Consider the following 19,316-nt stretch of genomic DNA (forward strand, 5'->3'; position numbering starts at 1 on the left):
TTGGACTAGTGGGATAACAGTACTTCCTGGCACCTTATTTCTCATTGTTGAAATGATGAAATGAATAAATTAATGCTCTTTTAATAACTTTTAGAGGTGATGTTTAATTTCTTGAGAAAAATCTGTGTTTTAGGAAGAGGAATGTAAAAATTTTTGTGCCAAAATTTATTATTGCATTTGTTCATTATACTTAAGATAGGGAATGGACCATATGATCCTAACTAAACTAATTCAACTGATATTTTTAAAAAATTTGTACCCCAAATTACAGATATGAGAGACTTGGTGAAATTTTGATGCAGAAAATTTTTGGTGAATTTTAAGTTTTTGCTGTTGTTTATCAAACTGAAATTAAAATGTTGGAAATGTAAAAGAAAATCTTTAGAAGTACAAACACTTTTGAGAAATTTGAGTACCACAGTGTATGCTCTGATCCTACTTTTAATTTGTCGAAAAAAGGAAACAAAGTTTCCTTTGGTTACATTATTTGTTCTCCAAGTCAAACTCATAGCTGGTTAGTGGGCATGGCTGTTGATAACAATGTGCAGTCTTTGGTTCTCAAATATATTTACTTACACATTGTTAATATGAAATCATTTTGAATTGTTTTTATCAGTGATGATGGACTTATTTAGAAAAGCCATTCACAGTCTCACCTATTTGTAGTCTTGGGCATAGATTTTAAAAGAATGGCAACTGGAGTTCCCTTCATGGCTCTGATAACAAACCCAACTAGTGTCCATGAGGACGAGGGTTCAATCCCTGGCCTCCACTCAGTGGGTTAAGAATCAAGCATGGTGTAGGTCGCAGACGCATCTTGGATCTGATGTTGCTGTGGTGTGGCTGTGATGTAGGCCAGTAGCTCTATCTCCAGTTCAACCCCTAGCCTGGAAACTTCCATATGCCAAAGGTGGGGCCCTAAAAAGAAAAGAAAAGAAAATAAATAAATAAAAAAATACAAGAATGGCAGCTGAGTATAAGAGCTAGTTTGTAACTGTGAATAGAGTTAACTCATGTGCACATCAAACTATGACTTTAACCACTGGTGTTAAGTAACATACAAAAGTCATTGCAATGTACTTTAAAGGAAAAGGAATATGCCTCCTGGGAAGGCAAATTGCTACAAATAAGGATTGTCTCTTGACTGGAAAGGAGTAACGTCTTTATACTTAGCTTCCACCCTGAGTTCTTTCAGTGGCAACTTCCTGATCTCGGGTTTATAGGAGATGTCGTGATCCTGCTTTGCCACACCAAGCTGTGCAGTAGGCATGGTTCTTCTCTTAAGATGTCCAGAGGGAATTTCTATTGTAATTGGTGTTGGATATTAAAGTAGTGCAACAGTCTTAGTCAAGTTTGAGTGAAATGAAGAATGATCTGACTTGACCCACCTTCACCAAAGAAAAGAAGCAAGTGAGAGGGAGATATTATGCTTAATGGGAGAACTGGTCTTATCACTAAGACATACTAACAGCTGCAAGTGATTAAAATTCATAACACAGTAGTGTTTTTTGTTTTTCAAAAAGCATACTCAGACCTTGAGAAGAGTGAAATTCTAACACAATCACAGTTTTTGATTTCATAATGTTTTGTTTTTCTCTTTCTCTCTAATGATTTTGACCTCCTTTTCTAGCTTTGAAGGGTACCATGCTGCAGGCTAGATAATTATACATCAGAGGAAATCCTTCATCATCACCCTGTTGTTGGGGAGGAGATGTTTGGTTTCTTCTCACCTGAGTAAACTACCAAATCAGTCTCTCTGGCCATGACTCTAGACTTCTCCATCTCCATGCATAAACCCTTGGATACCTTCATGCTCATGACCTTTTACAAAATTAAATGCAATTAAATTCTTCTGTGAGAGAGTATACAGTCAAAGCAGACAGGAACAGGGAAATAATGATTTCTAAATGCTCAATTTTAAATGATCCTGTATAGCCTGCAAAGCTCATTCTCAATTTTTGAAGGACCTTGGAGCTTAAGCTCTGTGAAACTGTGTGAGATGAGGATATTATAATAAAAAAAATTTCCTTATACTTTGATGCTTTTCCTTGACATAATCCTAATCAGCCTCCTGAGTCCATGAAAATATCTATTTATATTAAATATGTTTCTTATAAAGTTAAACATATACTTAAAATGTTACCCAGAAATTCCACTTGTAAGTGTTTACACAAGAGTGAAAGCATGGAGAGTTCCCATCGTGGCTCAGCGGTTAACGAACCCGACTAGGAACCATGAGATTGCGGGTTCGATCCCTGGCCTTGCTCAGCGGGTTAAGGATCCGGCATTGCCGTGAGCTATGGTGTAGGTTGCAGATTCGACTCAGATCCCACGTTGCTGTGGCTCTGGCATAGGCCAGCAGCTACAGCTCTGATTTGACCCCTAACCTGGGAACCTCCATATGCTGTGGGAGCAGCCCTAGAAAAGGCAAAAAGACAAAAATAATAATAATAATAATAATAATAATAAAGGAAAGCATGTACTCAAACAAAGATGGAGTGTAAATATTCACAGGAGCCTTATTCTTACTACCCAAACCTGGAAACCCTTAGGTTCATCATAGGATGAATGGATAAATAAATTGTGGTATATCCATAAAATGTCATCAAAAGGGTGATGTGGATGAATTTCACAAGCAATAAAAGAAGTGAAAGAAGCCAGCCATGTAGACTACCTACTGTGTGCTTCCATGTATGAGAAATTCTTAAAAAGACAAAACTGACAGAAAGCAGAACAGTGGTTCCTAGGGGCCAGGTGGGGGTGGACAGCAAAGGGACATGAAGAAATATTATGGTGACCAGCTGGTGGTTACAATGAGTATATATGTTTATCTAAACTCATCATATTATACTTTTAAATTTGATGAACTTTATTATAGATTATTTAGCAATAAAGGTGATTAAAATATCATTTTGTATGTGAGGGAAAAGAGTTAAAGGAGTAATTATTAGAACTTATAATAAGGTAAATAGAATATATGTGTATTATATATGTATATAATATATTTTTTACATACCTGTCACAGCCACTTATATAATGCGAAAGATCATATACACGATAAAGTTAACAAAACTTATGCCTAGGAATAACTTTAATCAAGAAATGCAAAGTGGTCCTATCTAAAGAAAATTATAAAACCTTGTTGAGGGATATAAATGAGAGTGATACATTTTAATTTTGATATTGAGAGTCATACATTTTTCCTAAATAGAAGAATCAGTATTATAAGGATGCAATATCAGAATTGTAACTTGGGAGTAGAGAAGAGAAAACAAGATAAAATTTTGCAGAATATTGGAGGGGAAATAAAAAAGGGAAAAAGAGGCATCAATCAAATTCTAATCAAAACGAATCTGGTATCGCTTTGTTAATTTTGGAAGGGGTGGATAAGGCAAAATGCTTTACTAAGAAGAAAAAAGAAGGAGTTCCCGTCGTGGCGCAGTGGTTAACGAATCCGACTAGGAACCATGAGGTGCGGGTTCGATCCTGCCTGCTCAGTGGGTTAACGATCGGCGTGCGTGAGCTGTGGTGTAGGTGCAGACGCGGCTCGGATCCGAGTGCTGTGGCTCTGGCATAGGCTGGCAGCTACAGCTCCGATTAGACCCTAGCTGGAAACTCCATATGCCGCGGAGCGCCCAAGAAATAGCAAAAAAAAAAAAAAAAAAAAAAAAAAAAAAAAAGAAGAAAAAAGAAGGCTATGAATCTGTAAGGAATCTGTTAAAATATGGGACCCCAAAATATATAAAGCACAATTTGGCAGAAAATCCAAGGAGAAAATGACAAATTCACAATCATAATGGAAGATTTCAGTATAACTTTGAAGGATTGGTAGATCAAGCAGATTAAAAAAATTGGTATAGACTAGGTGAGTAACATGGTTGACAAGTGTAATCCAAGAAATGTATGTGCAACATGCCAGCAAAAGAGTAGAGGATGAAATTGTTTTCAAGCACACTGAGTACCTTTATGAAAACTGACCCCATATTGGGCCATTACACTAGCTTCAGTACATTTTAAAGTTTTGTGCAGACCACATTCTATTACTATAACGAATGTGTATATTAGATTCAATGCCTTGTCTGGAACATAAGATCCCACATGAAGCCTCTGCATGCTGTGGCTGAAAAAATAAAAATTAAAAAAACTTTTTTTAATTACTCAAATGAAAGAAAAAAATCTGACTAGCCTTGTTACTATCAGTGAAATTCCAGAGACACACTGAAGATTAGGGTCATATAACCAAATTTGACAAACTAATAAGAAAAATAAGCCAACCATATTCACGCGCTTTGATACGAAAATCCCAAACGAAATGTTGGTAAATAAAACTCAGGAACATTTAAAAATAGGTTGTCAGGACCAAGTTGGACTTATCCTAGATTTGTACAGTTTACGATCTGAAAATTATATTATTCACTACACTAACAGAGTAAACAGAAATCATTAATCATTCCAATTTATACAGACAAAGCATTTTGATAATTTCAGCTTCTAGTTTTTTGTTTTTAATCAATCCAACTAAAAATAATTGCTCTGGAACAGGGCATAAAGAATGAAGGCAGGCTGATCATCATTTTGAATAGAGTATTTAGGGTCAGTCTCACTGAGAAGGTGTCATTTGAGTAAAAACTAGATGGAGGTGGTGAAGTTAGGTGAGGAAGAGCGGCGTAAAGGTCCAGGTGTCAAGAGAAGGCATGGGATCTTCAAGGAACAATCAGAAGTCAAGTGTGGGGAGTTCCTGTTGCGGCTCAGCGGAAGCAAATCCAACTAGCATCCATGAGGTTGCGGGTTCGATCCCAGGCCTTGCTCAGTGGGTTAAGGATCTGGCATTGCCGTGAGCTGTGGTGTAGTCACAGATGTGGTGTGGTCACAGATGCAGCTCAGATCCCGCATTGCTGTGGCTGTGGTGTAGGCCAGCAGCTATACCGCTGATTGGACCCCTAGCCTGGGAACCTCCATATGCCGCAGGTACAACCCTAAAAACAAACAAAAAAGTCAAGTGTGTCCTCAATAGAGGGAGAAAACATGAGAGCAGGAGAAGAGGGGAGAGAGGTAACCTTGGTGATGAGATGAAGACAGAATGCGTTGGCCTTGGAGACCACCATGGACCTTGGATATTAATCTGAACTAGGAAGCCATTGACCAGATGTTTATCATTTGTATTTATTTATTTTTTTTTGCAAGTTGAGTTGGTATATAATGACCCTATGATTTTCAGTTTTGTCTTTGTTAAGATGATTTGAGGGGTTTTTGTGTGTAATGTTCTACCTTTTCTGTTTCTGTTTGCTAACTTATTTTTTTTTAACTCAACAGCTGTATTGAGAAATAATTCCCACACCACACAATTCACCTGTTTAAAATGTACAATTCAGTGGGGTTTAGTATATTCATAGCTGTATACCCATCATCACAATCTAGTTTTAGACCATTTTTGTCTCCCCTGAAGGGAACCCTGTATACCATTAGCTATCACTGCCCATTTCCCACACCTCCACCCTCAATGCCCAAGCAACCATTGTTTATATTTTGTCTCTCTAGATTTGCCTATTCTGTTACACTTTTTGTATAATGGGAATTATGCAATATGTCATCTTCTTTTGTGACCAGCTTCTTTCACATGGCATAATGTTTTCAAAGTTCGTCCATGTTGTAGCATGTGTCAGTACTTCATCTTTTTTATAGCTGAAGAATATTCCATTGTACAGATATATAACACATTTCATGTATTGAGTTTCCACTTTTGATTAATAAATAGAACTGCTACAAACATTCCTGCACAAGTGTTAGTGTGGATATACATTTTCATATCTCTTAGGTATAAAGCTAGGAGCAGAATTGCTGGATTATATGGCAATTTATTGTTTTATTTAGAAGTAAAAGATGTAGCCTTGACCTTCAGTATTTGTATCATTATTTGTATCTCAAGGTTGTATATTTCCAAAATGTTTCATATAATTTGTCTCAGTAGTTTTTGTTTTGTTATTTCCTTTTTATTGTTGTTAAACAAAAGTTTAAGTTTTTAAAAAATATATTTTTGGAGTTCCCATAGTGGCGCAGCAGAAAAAATCTGACTAGGAACCATGAGGTTGCAGGTTCAATCCCTGGTCTCACTCAGTGGGATAAGGATCCCACATTGCTGTGAGCTGTGGTGTAGATCGAAGACACGGCTCGGATCTGGCATTGTGCTGACTCTGGTGTAGGCCAGCAGCCACAGCTCCAATTAGACCCCTAGCCTGGGAACCTCCATAAACTGCAGGTGTGGCCCTAAAAAGGCAAAAGACAATATATATGTGTGTGTGTGTATACACACACATACACACATTCAATCATCTCTTCAGAATCCATTTATTAATCACCACAAATGGTTCTAACAGCATCTGGGATTCAGTTTTCCATTATTCTTTAGTAAAGTCAGACATGTTTTTGTTATTGATCTTTTGACTCTCTGGAGCTGATTTCTCATTTTCTTTGAAGTGACCTGAGAGATGAGGCAGGTGGTGAGGACTTTCAGTAAGGTGGAAGCAACAGTGAAGAGAACGATTTCCAGAAGAACCAGGTGACAGGTGCCCTTTGTTGGCTTGCTTAGGGAGCTCCCACACGACAATGGAGAGAGCGGTGAGAAGGGAAGGTAGTCATTAGGAAAATGTCATCGTGCTCATTATAACTTTAATGTTGCAAGGGTCACTTTTAGGGCAAACTTCTGAAACCTGCCTGTCTTGTGATCTTTCCAAGGCCTACCCATTCTAGAATTTACTTTTCTTTCATTGTCATCTTCTTTCTCCTTCTTTTAAAAGAAAACTCATTACACACTAGGGTTGTAAGACATGGTAAGAGTCTCTATGATTTCCAGTCATGCTTATCACATTTAATCACAATATCTTTCTGGTTTTCAGAAATAACTTTAGAATCAATTCAGAATGTCTGTTGCTTTGGTGTAGTCAGTACAGAAGGCAGGGAATGTGCAAAAGTCAGGGGTCTCTTGCCTCCAATTTAGGGCTCTGGGGTGTGAGATCTGAGTCCATAGACATAGGTCTGTAAAATTTGATAGTTGGCTCCAGCTGCCGAAAGTTCAGTGTGTATGAGAAGAAAAAAAAAAAAAAAAAAAAAAGGCACTGGGGCTTGTGGGACTATTCTCACCTTCCAGTTTGGGTGAGATGTAGGAATATTGAAGTTTATAATATAGAATAAGGGCCATAAATTTTATTTAGGTCATTTTGCTCCAGTTCTAGTTTTCCTTTCATATTCCACATATGATCATGCCATTAATAACTATAAATTTTATAATTGACAGTTTAAAAAAATCTTTAGGTCTGAGATGCCTCACCTGCAAAATGAGAACTAAAACAGTGTCTGTCTAATAGGGTAGTTGTGGGGAATGAAAGCAGGTATTTATATTAGCACAGTGCCTAGAATACCTGAAGTGCTTGTGAGTGTTGGCTCTGACTATTGCCTCCTAGTAGAGTCCACATTGTGCCAGGTTTGCAAGTCAGCATTAGCGTAATCCTTAGCTGTGACCTAAGGACATTGTTTTCGAATTCTGTGTCCTACATTTAAGAGTGGATTGGGGAGGGAGTTCCCCTTGTGGCTCAGTGGAAACGAACCCGGCTAGGATCCATGAGGTTGCAGGTTTGATCTCTGGCCTTGCTCAGTGGGTTAAGGATCCGGGTGTCGCCGTGAGCTATGGTGTAGGTTGCAGACGTGGCTGGGATCCCATGTAGCTGTAGCTATAGAGTAGGCCAGCCGCTGCAGCTTAGATTTGACCCCTAGCCTGGGAACTTCCATATGCTGCAAGTGCAGCCCTAAAAAGGCAGAACAAAACAAACAAACAAACAAAAGAGAGTGGATTGGAGAATGAGAGTAGAAACAGTGATCCTCTAACAGCGAACCATGTCAAACTGTCCTCTGAGAAGAAAGGGTGTCCAGCAGTTAAGACCACACTCCTAGAAGCAAAAACAGTTGTAAATAATGTCAGGTTGGAAATGATACCTGTTTTCAATAGTCATTATGATAAAATCACCTTTTTCATCATTGACAAAATAAAATGCAACATTGATATTCGAGAGCTAAGGACCATTCAGTAAGCCACTCAGAAGACTCCAAAATCAAAACAGTAGCTTTCAGCCAAGTAGGTGAAGTAAATAATGTGGAAGAAAAGGAAACACAGGTGTATGTTTCCCAACATACAATAAAATCTCAAATCACTTAAACAAGAAGAGAATCTAAATTGTCAAAGCTAATTTAAATTTTAAATGGTAATTTTTGAAAGAGATTAAATTGGGATGTCTTCACGTCAAAATGATTTTAAGTAGCGTGCCATTTTATGTCAGAGAGGTGTAATGTTTTAACTCAGTTGTTCCAAGAGGGATCCATATCACCATTGTTTTATCAACAGTATTTTCAGAGGTAAAGACAGGTTTCAGCCCAGCTATTTGAGATTTCCAGATTTCTGTTGTTGTTGTTGTTGGTTGTTTTTAAGGGCCACACCTGCAGTATATGGACATTCCCAGGCTAGGGGTCAAATTGGAGTTGCAGCTGCCAGCCTACACCACAGCCACAGCAACATGGAACCTAAGCCACGTCTGCAACCTACACGCAGCTCAGGGCGACGCTGGATCCTTAACCCACTGAGCAAGGCCAGGGATCGAACATGCATCCTCTTGGATATTACGTTGGGTTCTTAACCTGCTGAGCCACAATGGAAACTCTCATGTCGTTTTTAAATAAAAATGTTAGTCTTTTTTGGTAAAAAGCTTTTGAGAGCACTGTCAGAAGTAGAATTACCAGTGGAGTGAAGTTACATGGCTCCCGACATGATAAAAGTCTGACACTAAAACTGAGATATCTTTACTGGACTATGTGAGCTTTCTGGCTGTACTTTGTGAATATGAAACACCTTCAAAATTCAGCTCTGAGTCTCCTCCTCCTTGCTGAGGCTGCCCCCATGCCCCGTCCATAAGTAATCCCCTCCCCTGGACTCCAGTAGCATTGTTTGTACCTCTCTTTGTAGTTGTGAATTGGGTCTTGCAACACAATTATTTGTGTTTCCTTTTCCCTAATGTTCCTTGGGGCACAAACTGTTAAACCTTCAGATAGACTCAGCAGATGAGTTATTGAATATCTCCTGTATCCAAAATATTGTGCCTTTTAGTCGACAAACGTAGTATCACACAGCATTTGTCCCTGCCGTTTGATGCCTTGAAGAGCCTTGCTCCCTCTCGACCCTCTTCTCTTCATCCTGCCACTCCCCTTGTCATCCTGCGACTGCTCTTGCCTCCACTTCATGATGTACTTTGTCTCTTCCTCTCATTGCCCTCTGAGTGATGGAGATGCCCAGGTCTTCCTGAGCTCCCTTCCCTTCCCAGTGCACACTCCCTAGGTGATCTTATGTGTTCTCATGCAGTTAAAATAGCATCTGTACGTCAGTGACTCCTAATTTTATATCTCTAGTCTAGACACTTCAAGTCCACATATCCCAGTTGCCTTTCAAGTGTCATGGGTATCAGAAAAAGAAATGTCTTATAGAAAACACCTAGCAGTTCCCATTGTGGCTCAGCAGGTTAAGAACATGACTAGTGTCCATGAGGATTAGGGTTCTACCCCTGGCCTCACTCAGTGGGTTAAGGATCCAGTGTTGCTGCAAGCTGTGGCATAGGCTGCAGATGCCGCTCAGACCTGCATAGGTGTTGCTGTGGCTGTGGTGTAGGCCTCAGCTGCAGCTCTGATTTGACCTCTATTTCATATGCCACAAATGTGGCCCTAAAACAAAACAAAAACCTTCCTCTCTCCCCCCAAGACCTGGTCCCACTCTCAAGGAAAGTACCTTCGTGCACCGAAGATTTTGGAAGTGATCTTTGACACACCTTCCCCTCACCCCCCACCCTGAACCGTCACCAAGTCCGTTGACTCTGCCTCTAAAATATATTTTTCCTATAGCACTGCCTGCCTGTCAGCCCCAGTGCAGGCAGGTTGGCCCCTTCGGGCCCCTCTGGTCCAGTCACCGTGGCATCATCACAGTGATCTTTTGAAATCATAATGCAGCTCATGCTTTACAATCCCTCCTTGATTCTCATTGTTCTTAGAAGCAGATTTAGAAATCCTCAATGTGGCTTCAGGCTCTATGTAATCAGCCTTCTTTTTCCATCCCCACCCCCCGCCATGCACACCTCTGTCACCCAGCAGTGGTAGGTAGCTTTCTTTAAATCCCAGAGACCTGCTGACTTTCCCCTCCCATTGTTCAGTGTTTATTCACAAGCTCAGCCTTGTGGGGACCCCTCTGTCAGTGACGCCTACTCATCTCTCATTTCCTCCCAGACTTTACCCAAAGCCTCAGACTAAATCCTGTCCCCCTTTATGTCTTCAACTACCGTGTGCTTTTCCTTTATAGCACCTATGGCAGTCGGTAAGATTTATTTGGTTGGACGATTATTTGCCCGGTGTCAGGCTCCTCGTCACTCTGTAAGACCTATAAGGGCAAAGATCAGGTCTGTTTTATTCACCCTTCAGAACCCAGGATCTGACACATTGTGGAGAATCAGTAAATATTTATGGCATGGGTAGAATAAATAGGAAATAAAAGTTCAAAATACATTGAAATACTCTAAAACAGAATGTGCTGAAAACTTAAGGCTGTAACTTAATATGTGGAAATAAGATTCTGACACCCATGAGAAGACCTTTCCTTTGTAACTAAACAGGGCTTGTGCCATTTCTCTGACCTGCCAAATTTTAGTATTGTTACTACCAAAGAGAACAGGAAAAAAAAAAAAACTTTTATCAGTTTTGACAACAAATATTTATCGATCCCCTGCTGTTCACCTGGTACCATTCTAGAAGCTTGAGATCCAGCTGGTGCGATGCTTCCCATTTTCCCATGGGGGACAGACAGGAAACAAGTACACAGATAGTTTCAGCTCTTGGAAAGTACTGTGAACTAAACAAAACGGAGGGATGGTTCCGGGTGGGATGGCCAGAGAAATGCTGTTTGAAAAGGTAACATGGAGCCAAGGCTGGGTGACTCGGAGTCAGCTATTTGAGGGAGAAGCCTCCTAGCAGGGGGCACGGCGCGTGCAGACGCCCTGAGGCTGGTACAGCTGGTACAGCTGAGGGAGCAGAACGGTGGCCAGGGGACCTGAAGTATAGGGAAAGGTGAGGACAGAGTCAGACAGACCCTGGCTGAATGTCCTGCCTCTCCCCATACTGGCTGTTTATCGCAGAGACCATCATGATGTCCAACTCATAATAATGTTACGATGATGAAGGTAAATATGAGAAATAATGCACATTAACGATCATTTAAACTAAATCTACCTTCCATAGAATTTATGTCCAGGAGAAACTAGTCGAGTGAATGTTAAACTCAAGGCTGTGTTTGTTTATGTGTTTAATAGTTTACTAGTGGATTACCTTTTAAAGCGGTGTTGCTAATTATTTACAAACATTCATATTTACATTGATTTCTCACAAAAGGTTAAAAAGCTGAAGCGAGAGCTCTCACAGATGAAGCAAGAATTGCTCTATAAAGAACAAGGCTTTGCAACCTTGAAACAGTGAGTATAAAAATATGAAAATTGACTCCTGAATAATAATCCAAAGCCCTCAAACTGATACAAAGAAAATAGAAGCACAGATGACTTAAGAGATTTCTCAAAGAGAAATAAAGTACAAAGCACAGAGCTGAGTACCAAAAAACAGAATAGCAATCAACCAACAACACATACACAAAACTTGGGAAAATCTATATCCTTTGAAAAGGTCTAAAGTTTTTACTAATCATTGGGCATCCAAGGAAACCAAAGTGAAAAACTTGGCTTTGTCCTCCGGGCCCTCTCCGGCCTGCTCTCTGTTGCTGCAGTGAGCCTGCACCCCTGAGCCCTCTGAGCTCAGAGGCCTGGCCACGTGTGTCTGCCCTAGGCTCACCTGGTGGCAGCTGATGACAGCGAGCACAGCAGGGGGTGTCTGCAGAGGAGCTGAGTGAGCGCCTCCCCTCCCGTCTTCCTTCTGCACTTTCCGTCTCTGTGCGGCAGTCTGCTGGAACCCAGCTCTAGGCTGAGCCGGGCATGAGAACGTAGATGACAGAGGCTAGAAATCCTCCAGGAGGAAATCCCTGCCCAGTTCCCAGCCCTGAAATCACCTTCTTCCTGCTGAGGAGGCCCAGCGTAACTGGATCCCAACAGGCCCCAAGACGTCCCAGCTCCCAAAGCACCACCCGGGGTCCCCCATCCAAGGGAAGCAGCCACATGACCAGGGAGGGCCAAGGCCTCATCCTTTGAAAGGCAGCCAGCTGCTTCCCCCTTCCCTCCCTCCTCATGCCACCCGGCTGGGTGCCACCTGTAGCAAGGGGGCCTTATTCACAGGGGTCCCCATGGGCTCCAGGTCAGGTGGGTTCCTGTTCTTCCCCACTCCCTAAGCAGCAGTCCAAGGCATTAGGGTGTTTCCCCGTTAAACACCCTACATGCTCGCAGGCCGGACCACGTAAGCTGATTGTTCTATACCGTTTGGATTACGAGTTAAATTTTGGGAGCCCTATTCACTCCTCTTGACCACCAGCCATGTGATGTTCTTTTCAGACACTGGGTTTACTGTCTCAGTGTTTGTTTCTGACACTCACCTCATGATCATGACCGTGATATTCCTTCAGATGCACCCATCCTGGTGGTCTCAAACCTGACTGCCTATTGGAATATCTGAGGAGCTCTTTAAAAGTCCCTGTTTCTGGGATTTCCTGCTGTGGTGCAGTAGGTTCAGAATCCAACTACAGCAGCTCAGGTCGCTTCTGAGGCACAGGTTTGATCCACGACCCAGTGCAGTGGGCGTAAGTCACAGCTGCAGCTTGGATTTAGTCCCTGGCCCATATGCCATGGATGCAGCCATAAAATTAAAAAACAAAAAACAAAAAACCCTGTTTCTGGTCTCCACCCCATGTAATATTTTATGAGATCTCTAAGTGGTTCTCTGGTACGGCTCTGTTCAAAGACTCTCATTTGGTTGCAAGGCTGCCCTAAAAACTGAGCAGACCTAGAAATACCCAAATGTGTTATCTAGTAAGTTGTATATCAACATAAAGGAGGGCTTTGAGGCGGGAGCGGGGAGGGGAAATCAACTTTGAAGAGTGCCACACGTTTAGCCACACGTTACATATTTTTAAGGCACATGAAATTATAACTCATGTCACCACCCGGGATTAAAGGTTAGCCAAACTTGCTGTTTTTGTTATATTGATGTAACAATGCCGTATTGTTTCAAAGCAGTTTGCTTGCAAGCAATTTTTATAGGAATCTAAGGCATGTTTAAGAATCTGTCAATAACATTCCACAAGAAAACAATGGACATTTGTTGCAGAAATTCAGGCTTTCTCTTGCAGTGATTCTAATCCATTGAACCAAGAGCAGAAAGATATGATATCTAACATCAGAGAACTCTCTTGTGACCTTAACTGTAGACAAAATAAAGCTGTTTTCATTCAAATGTAAACCACCATACTACTAGAAGATTGAATAATAATCAATTAAACCCAGAGACCATACTTTTCAAGAAACCGAATTCCCCATACTCTAAGGGGACTTTTACGTGGAGCTAGGACAGAAAGTATATTTCAGGAAAAGATTTAAACAGAATCCCACTACAGACTTTTGCAAGTTTTCACTATTCACAATAAAATGGAATCATTTTGTGGCATCTGGTATTACTAAGTAATTTAAATCCTGGCTTTCATTTTACCTGGTGCCATAGTTTATGCCAGATGAACGAAGGTGGTTTTATTCTTTTCATTACTCATATCAGACTGTGGTCCCAAATTCGACTTCGGCCTGAGTGGTAGTGTAGCTTATGTGTAGTTGGATACTAGGAAGAGAAGTGTATTTCAGCTTTGCCACCTCCAGTGTTCATTCAAAGCTGGAAAATGGAAAGTGATGAAACACTCAGCAAGCTAAGGGTACTTACAGTATCTTTAAAAGTTTGGCCCAGCGGGTACACATTTTCTAGGGAAGGCATGCAGAGGGTGAGATTTTAGGGGAAAAATTAATTAGGGTATACACAAACCAAAAAAAATTTTTTTAGCTTTTTAGGGAAGAATATAAAATGGTTATTTCTCAATTAAGAGTAAAAAGCACAGTACATACTTTGTTTTAAAAATCAGCAGCTGATGTTAATACTTTATTTTGTAGTCAGTTAGGGTCAAAAGAGAGAAAAGGGGAGAGATGAAAAGTGGAGGGAAAAGAAAAACATGGAGTTCCCATAGTGGCTCAGCAGTAACAAACCCGACTAGTATCCATGAAGACTCGGGTTTGATCCCTGGCCTCACTCTGTGTTAATGATCCCGCATTGCTGTGAACTGTGGTGTAGGTTGCAGACACTGCTTGAATCTGGCGTTGCTGTGGCTGTGGCCATGGCTGGCAGCTACTGCTCTGATTCAACCCCTAGACTGGGAATTTCCATATGATGCAGGTGTGGCCCTAAAAAGTTAAAAAAAAAAGGTGGGGGGGAACATGGAGGTAAAGGGGAAAAACAACGTTTAAAGTAGAGAGTTCCCTGGTGGCTCAGTGGGTTAAGGATCCATCAATGTCACTGCCATGGTTCAGGTCACTGCTATGGCATGGGTTTGACCCCTGTCCTGGAAATTTTCACAAGCTGAGGGAGCAGCCAAAAAATAAATAAAGTAGAGGGGTTCAAATGAGGCAGGAAAAAGGGAAAGAAAGACCAAAAGGGGTTCCATTGGTGAATGCTGAGTGGATGTGGTTCTTGTCATATTTAACATTCAGCTGAGCAGTGGCTGTCAGAGAAATTCTCATCTATTTTTAAAACTGTCTGAAATTTGAATTAGCAATCTTGAAATTTTTTTAATTGTTATTTCCCCAAAACAATTTTTTTTCTACTGTACAGTGTGGTGACCCAGTTACACATAAATCTATACATTCTTTTTTCTCCCATTATCATGCTTCATCATCAGTGACCATACATAGTTGCCGGTGCTACACAGCAGGATCTCTTTGCTAATCCATTCCAAAGGCAATAGTTTGCATCTGTTAACCCCAAGCTCCCAATCCATCTCACTACCTCCCCCTTGGCAACCACAAGTCTGTTCTCCAAGTCCATGATTTTCTTTTGAATTATTTTTAAATGTTAAAGTTTACTTCTGAAAAAACAGTTCCACCTGCTTTTATTTTCAAATGTCAAAGATGATTTCTGAATTAAAGATTTGTTTTACCACTAAATCCTGCAGGTCTTCTGCAAATAGGGAGAAATTATTTGGACTTTAGAAAGTCACTTGGACAGTTTGATATGCCTTTATTACTAACACTATTGTGAATTCTCACAGACTCTTCTTTCTTAATAAAACAAGACTTTCGCCTCAACTAATTTGGTAGTTACGGTACTTAAGGGAGCCAACAATTGCATTGATAAAGCCCTCCCGAAATAAATGTAATTAACCAATATTCAAAGTACTTCCAGGGTTCCTATCAAATATTCTAAATGCAGTAGTCTTAGGAACCCCAAGCCTGAGTCTTTCATTTTGAGGATGGTTGTATTACTTAGCTAAGTGTTTATGCAAGCTATGGGCTAAATTTTCATAAACTTTCTGGTCTCAGCTTCTTCACTCGGAAGAAATGTGACTAGATGATCTTCTCTAGGGTCCCTTCCAATCACAAATACTGTGTGTGTGTGTGTGTGTGTGTGTGTGTGTGTGTGTGTAATTCCATGACTTCATTGGGTGTACTTTATTATAGAATGACCTGATGATGAAATTTATTTTATTTTCTTAGGTCCTTTAGACTCTAACTTCTTGTTTAGCACCATAAAATATTTTCTAAAATAGTACTTGGGAAAATAAGTTTTCTACAAATTGCCCTTGTTGGAATAGAGTTTGGAAGAGTGAATGAGATAATATTGTGTTAGGTTTTTTTTTTTTTTTTTCCCCAGACCATACCCTTCACACTGAAATAAATAGAAATTATTAAATGTTATAAACCGAATTAGCTCAGAGCCACTTTTCTGTGATTTAATAGGTGCCGTTGCTCTGGAGAGTCTGTGACTAATGCAAGGCTCTGTCCGAGAACGTGTGTAATAGCGTTGTTGGCTGATGGGGCACAGGCGTGGCCATGTGTTCCTCAAGTGAAGCCCAAGTTCTTTCATAACATGTCCCAGGCAGCATAGGTGGTGGGGAGAACCAGGAGAGTGATTGGGAAGAAACTGTTAAGCCTTTTTTTTTTTTTTTTTCCAGAAAGATTAGGTTATTTCATTGGGCCCTTCAAACACAAAGAATTAGGTTACATGAAATCCTCTGGCATAGGGCGACCATGTGGACTGTAAGGACGCTTGGTAAGCAGATCTGCAGAGGCAATAACCAGCTCATTGACACACTCTTTACTCAACCTCAGAGGACAAATGGCCACATCTGCTCTCTGCCTCATTCCTAGATTTGCACTCACTCAGCAAGGCAGGCAATTTTATCTTGACTCGTCACTGTCATAAAAATATAATACTTTTCATATATTGCAGAAGAAATAAGTAGGTGCTCTGCACAGACATGGTGGCATGTAAAATTCGGGGACAGTGACGAATCCTCAGGTTCCTGTGCTCCCCATGTCCCGAGCCTTCTTTCTCAAGTTGCAGGTCAGGATCAGCCTGTGATGAGGTTTGAGTTCAGCCAGCAGTAGGGTCACCCAAACAGATTGAAGACAAAAGGCCTGAGCCTGAAGGTGATTCCAGTGGACTGGGGATGTGTGAGGGTGAGAGAGTCTCAGCTCAAAGTGATCAGAAGAGGGAGAACGAGAAACCATCAGCTTGACACTGGTGTGCATGACCTAAATAGAAAAATAATCTAAGGCAACCCCAAACCCATGTCCTACTGTCTCTTTAACTTGTGCTCTGTTATTGCTTGATTTGTTTTACCTTTTTTTCCCCTTTAACAGAATTGATAAAAAAATGTCTGGAGGCCAGAGTGGCTATGAACTTAGTGAAGCCAAAGCCATTCTAACTGAGCTGAAATCCATCAGAAAGGCTATTAGCTCAGGAGAAAAAGAAAAACAGGATCTGATGCAGGTATGTGATCGAACATTTTGTTAAGTCAAACTGCTACCTTCTGGAGCCCCTCAAAACTTGTCTTGGGGCAAAAGTTCTCCATCAGAGTCTGGATGGCCCTTTATCAACCCAACTGCCACCTTACCCAACCCCATTCATGTGGAACTTGGTCCCCTAGGAGATTGTTATAGGCACTCAGGCCGCAGGTCTCCTTGGAGGAAAACAGATTGGTGCCAAGGTTCTGATATGCTTATTTGAAGGCAGGCTTTGGATGACCTTTGAGACTGGGGCTGCTGGATCTTGGAGCCCATGTAAGGAGATTAGCATCTTGGTGCAACCTGCAGCCCACTGAAAGCTTCATGTGGAGCCCTGATAAGCAGGGTTATCTAAACCAGTAATCCCAGGATGCATAAAGGGTATGTCGCCTGTCATCATTAAGTAGATGCTGTGCCTTGGAGAGTGGGGGAGGGGATAAGAGGAGCTTAGAACATCTTTTCCCCACCCCAGGAGATTCCAGGGCGCTAACTGGGGGTGGGATGGGGGATGCCCACCAGGCTGGGGGTGTCTGTATAGTCACCCTAGGAGAAATGCTGATGGCAGAAGATCTCCTTGTTACACCTGTACACCTATTTTCACCTTATGGCTCCAGGCTCCAGCGAGCCAGCCTTATGTATAGAGAAAACAACCATTCAGGGAACCATTCAGTATTCTGCATTATGAATATCTATTTTTAGCAGAAACAGTCAAGTTTTTTTTTTTTTTTTTTAAGAAGTATCTAATTCCTCTTACCTCCCCACCATCCCATAATTATCACAAGCACTGAGAATTCTTTGTAACATTTCAGGAGTTCCCTTGTGGCTCAGGCATGGTAAGGATCCAGCATTGTCACCGCAGTGGCTTGGGTCGTTGCTGTGGCATGGGTTCAGTCGTGGGTTCAAACTTACACATGCTGTGGGTGAGGCCAAAAAAATATTTCAGGTATTTGGAGTTCTTTACCTAGCTGAATGAGGATTTAGTCTGTGCCTTCCGAAAAATGTTAAAGCCCACGGTTTGCATTCTTGTAGAACCTCTGCATTTAAATACCATATTCAGTTTCCTCATGTCATTTTCAAAATGCTAGTTGAATATATGTGGATATTCTTGAACGCATGTAATTTTGCATTGGGGGGATTTTTTTGGCCATCTGCACAACATGTGAACATTCCTGACAGGAACTGAACCCTCGCCACAGCAGCGACCCAAGCCACTTCAGTAACAACGCCAGATCCTTAAGCTACTGTGCCACAAGGGAACTCCACATTTGGGGAATTTTGAAATAACTTTCAAGAAGAAAATAAATAGAAAAGACACAGTAATCATAGCAAATACTTAGAGTACTTGACTTTGTGCCAGGCAATCTTCTGCCTGCCTTCCAGGGAAATTCTTCATTTAGTTCTCACAGTAGCCCTAAAGATAGTCACTGTTATCCTCAACTGATTGACAGCACAGACAATCACAGTAAAGAGAAGGTTAAGTTACTTAAAGTTGCAGGACCTGAGTTCAGACCCAGGAAGTATTGCTCCAGAATATGTGGTTCTAACATATATGTAACATATACTAAACTTTACTTGGATGTGTTTTTAATTATTACAGTGATCCTGCTGTCTAAATTAGTAATTCCTAAGTACACATAATATGTCCTTTGAAAAAGTTAATGGAACTTGAAAAAATTTATGTTGGAACCTCATAATTTAGCAATTTTAGGTCATCTTTGATTCTTCCTGTAAACTTTGGGTTTATACACAGGTCAGGTTAAATTTCAAAATTAGATTCCTTTTTAATGCTAAATATATAAAATAATTAGTAGATACAGAAATCAACAGTAGGGCTGAAAGGTACATTAGACATCTTCTGTGACTTTCAAACCTCTTTGGCCATAACCCAAGGTAAGAAATATATTTTACATCAGAACTCAGCAACACAAATGCCTTTACCTACAGATACATAGGCACACAAAAATTTTACAGAAATATGCCTTCTTAATGTTAGTAATATACTTTGATTTTATTTTCTAGTCTCTTCTGTTTCATTTAAAAACATGCTAATCATAACCTACTCGATTGAGTGCATTGTCATTGCAGGTTTGAAGAATACATATCTTTGCACTGTTCCCATGAAAAAATAGAAAAGATTTGTTCAGAGTCCCTCAAAGTTTTCTTTTTTTTTTTCTGTAATATTTGATAATCCTCTCGCATATATATTTTGTATAAATACCCTTTGAAAGAAAATAGGAAAGGTTAAGTGAAAAGCAAATATCAGAT

General features: G+C 40.6%; 1 protein-coding gene across 1 annotated transcript in view; it reads left to right on the forward strand.

Moving 5' to 3' along the window:
- Positions 1-19,316, forward strand: part of WWC2 (WW and C2 domain containing 2) — a 186,987-nt gene that overhangs the window by 114,127 nt on the left and 53,544 nt on the right. The window contains 2 exon segments of the mRNA XM_003359464.5: positions 11,467-11,546; positions 16,908-17,037. Of these exon segments, the coding sequence (XP_003359512.3) occupies positions 11,467-11,546; positions 16,908-17,037 (210 nt within the window).

This window comes from Sus scrofa, chromosome 15 (assembly GCF_000003025.6).
Source record: "Sus scrofa isolate TJ Tabasco breed Duroc chromosome 15, Sscrofa11.1, whole genome shotgun sequence".
Classification (NCBI taxonomy): Eukaryota; Metazoa; Chordata; class Mammalia; order Artiodactyla; family Suidae; genus Sus; species Sus scrofa.